The following is a 3,121-nucleotide window of genomic DNA, read 5'->3' on the forward strand; positions in this document are numbered from 1 at the left end:
TCAGGCAGTGCATTCCAGGTCAAACAATTCGGTACAATTAAATTGTTCCATGTGTAAATTCACAAAACCCGACTTTCCTGTATTACCTAGTTAGGTCGAAGAATTCAAAAGCACGGATGAAACATTGGTGATGACTTTGTAGTGAATAGAAGTGTGTTTGTGAAAAGTTTATATGCTTTCTATTTGCGACCCAGCGAAACTTCCAGGGTGCCCTCAGACTGTGTCGCTACTTAAAATGAGCAGAGGAATTGTAATTCCACACCCTTCTTGTTGCTTACTGTAATCCGAGAAATAAAAAGGGTCGGCATAGTATCATCGAGGGTGGTTTATAATAAACAAACAAAATGGCAATCAGGGACTTAACAAAGGCTAAACTTTCACGGGTTACTTCAACGTGTGAAATACATCAGGGCATTGAGAACTGCGGTGAATGGAGTTTGCACAACTCGTGAATAAATTCATCAAATTCTTTACCGATGACATGTGCGTTTTTGAGGGGATTTCAGATAATTCAAATTCTTGAGTTAATCAGTCAGGAACTGACCAAAGCCACTGAATGAAGAACAGAAGTGAAAATAAAGCATCTGTGAGTCTTGGAGCTTACAATACTCTCTTTAGCTCAATGGCAGCACCCTTAACTCCGAGAAAGTCATAAGTTCCATGCTCGACTCCCGGGATTTGCGCACATAATCAAGTCTAGCTCTTCAGCATAATATGGAGAGAGCGTTGCACTCTAACAAGTGTCGCGTTTCGGATGAGATAAACCCCTCCGGCATTGTTCAGAGAAAAGCATTGAAATAACGCCATGGCCATTAATTATCCCCCAAACACGGTCACTAATTGCTTGGCAGGTGTCTCATTTCTGTTTGTAGAACGTTGCTGTGTGCAAATCGGCTGCACATTAAAACATAACTACATTTCAAAAGTACTTATCGTTTACAAAACTCTTAGAGACACTTGAAGCTCTATATATTCGTTTTAGCGCAGGAAGAGAGGGGTTCGTGTTCTGATTGACATTAGATTCAATAGGAACACTGTTAGCATGGTATTTATTTTTTGATGATCAGGAAACCGCATTTTAACTGCTCAAAATATTATTTACACTGAAACCCCTTCATGTTATTTCACAATCTGCATCCGCCCTTGAATGACATGAAAACATTTCCTGTGCAAGTTAGAATGCATGACAGAACAGAAATAATTATTAATGAAGCAAGTAAGGTGTTGAAAAATAAAGAGCATCTGTATTTCAGACCTAAAGTTTTCCCATTGGACCATTTGATTGCTAATGTGAATGTTAAAGGAAAGCCCAAGAGAGCACGGAAGGGATTTTATTCCTTATTATTTATTTGAATAACTGTGAGACTGTGAGACAGCCTAGCCTCTTTACAATTCTTTTACCACTGACGACGAGCCTTGATCCACTTCCATTTGCGACCCTGTTTCCCTGAATTGTTACTCCGCAGTAATACACTCCAGAGTCCTCGACACCGATACTCAGGAGTTGGAAGGAGGCTCTTCCTTTCTCAGTTACAAATCGTCTCCTGCTGTCTGATCCTGGCTGCATCAATTCTTTTTCGCCAAGTTTCCACCAATAAATGTTCATATCTGAATCCTCTTGAAAAGTAGAAAATGTGCAGCTGAATGAAATATTTGCACCAGTGATCGAATAGGTATTTTCAGGGGTCTGGGTCACTTCAAGCAGAGCATCGGCAACAACTATTAAAGAAAATGAACATTGGTTTTAGTTATAAAACACAGGGAGACGGATAGAGACAAAGCGAGAGACAAACATAAAGGCAAAGAGCGAACTATGGAATGTACCAATGAAGATAATCCATATGAGCTGCATGCTCTGAAGCACAGCCCTCGTAGTCATTTCAGCGATTGTTCCTGGACGTTTGAAGATAACACGAAAGTCTCATTCTGAGGCGAAATAACACAGTGCATAACCTGATGAGAAGTATGAGGCGATGACGTATGTGACGAGATGCCTACGAATGTGGTGCCAACGGGCGTGCTTAAAGAATGGAGGCCTATGCTTCATGCAGATAAAACCCTCATCACACCACCCAATGTTAACTCAAGGCAGCATCAGGCTTATGTGTCTTTTGAAAGGTATCATTAAAGTTTCATAATGCTGTCTACTTGATCAAATAATTTGTCGAATTGTTTGAGCTTTCCAATGCAACCTGATGTGTTTTATGGGCGTCTGTAATTGTGACAGGTGGGGCCGCAGTGTTCAAACTCAATGCCACATACACCCTGCATTGTAATTTCAGTTACATTCAGAAGCTGCAGTGCACAGGAGCGTTCAGCGTTAGGGTTGCAAGGCGTAAGATGAAAAAAGATAAATCACGAGACAGTTAGTATTAATAGTAATTCGAGCTTTAGGAAAAAAAACCCTGCGAGTATAAGAAAAAGCGAAGAATGGGCATGGCTTGGAAGACTGCAGAAGGAACAAGTCTTAAATCCAACTGTCTGCAGAAGTTAGGTAGAGCGTCCTGGTTAATATATTCACAGCAGAAGGTGAAAAGGGGGAACCATTCGGGACAGCGCTAACAGTAATGCGATAGTATAGGAAATTAATGGTGTAAGGGGCAAAGAGACGGAGAATGAGAATAAAAATAATTGTTAGTAAGAAGCCATTTCTGTTGTTCTGGCTATCTGTATCCAAGAGGTCGGAATCGCTCAAGCTCTATGGTCATTGTCAGTTATTGACGTCCTTGGACTTGACAGACAGTTAAGAGCTGTTAATGGGTAAATAAAATTTCGGCAGGAAAGTTAGCTTGGACGTTTTGAATACGATTAATTATTGTGATATTTGTCACCCATGAAAATCGTTGCCACCAATATATTTTTCTAAAATCATTTCGTGAAAACTTAACTTAGTAATATTACAACTTGAACACTGGATAATCAGCTGCCTTTTAATAACATTTGTGTCGATACAATTCGAAGTGTTAAGGCCTAGACATTTAATATCGTTGTGTTCTGAAATAACATGTTGTTGTCAAAAGTGACCCATGCTATATTATTCATCATGTTATTATTAAGGTAATTGAATACACGCAGTGCTCACATACCTTACCGTTCGCAAATTATGGAGTTTCGGGTGTTT

At 39.9% G+C, this 3,121-nt stretch overlaps 1 gene segment (V, D, J or C); it reads right to left on the reverse strand.

Annotated features, from left to right (window-relative positions):
- Positions 1–1,345: 1,345 nt before the first annotated feature.
- LOC121280032 lies at positions 1,346–1,907 on the reverse strand. The segment is given in 2 exon segments: positions 1,346–1,719; positions 1,825–1,907. Coding segments are annotated over 2 exon segments (429 nt in total).
- Positions 1,908–3,121: the final 1,214 nt, after the last annotated feature.

Source organism: Carcharodon carcharias, chromosome 7 (genome assembly GCF_017639515.1).
Source record: "Carcharodon carcharias isolate sCarCar2 chromosome 7, sCarCar2.pri, whole genome shotgun sequence".
Lineage (NCBI taxonomy): Eukaryota > Metazoa > Chordata > Chondrichthyes > Lamniformes > Lamnidae > Carcharodon > Carcharodon carcharias.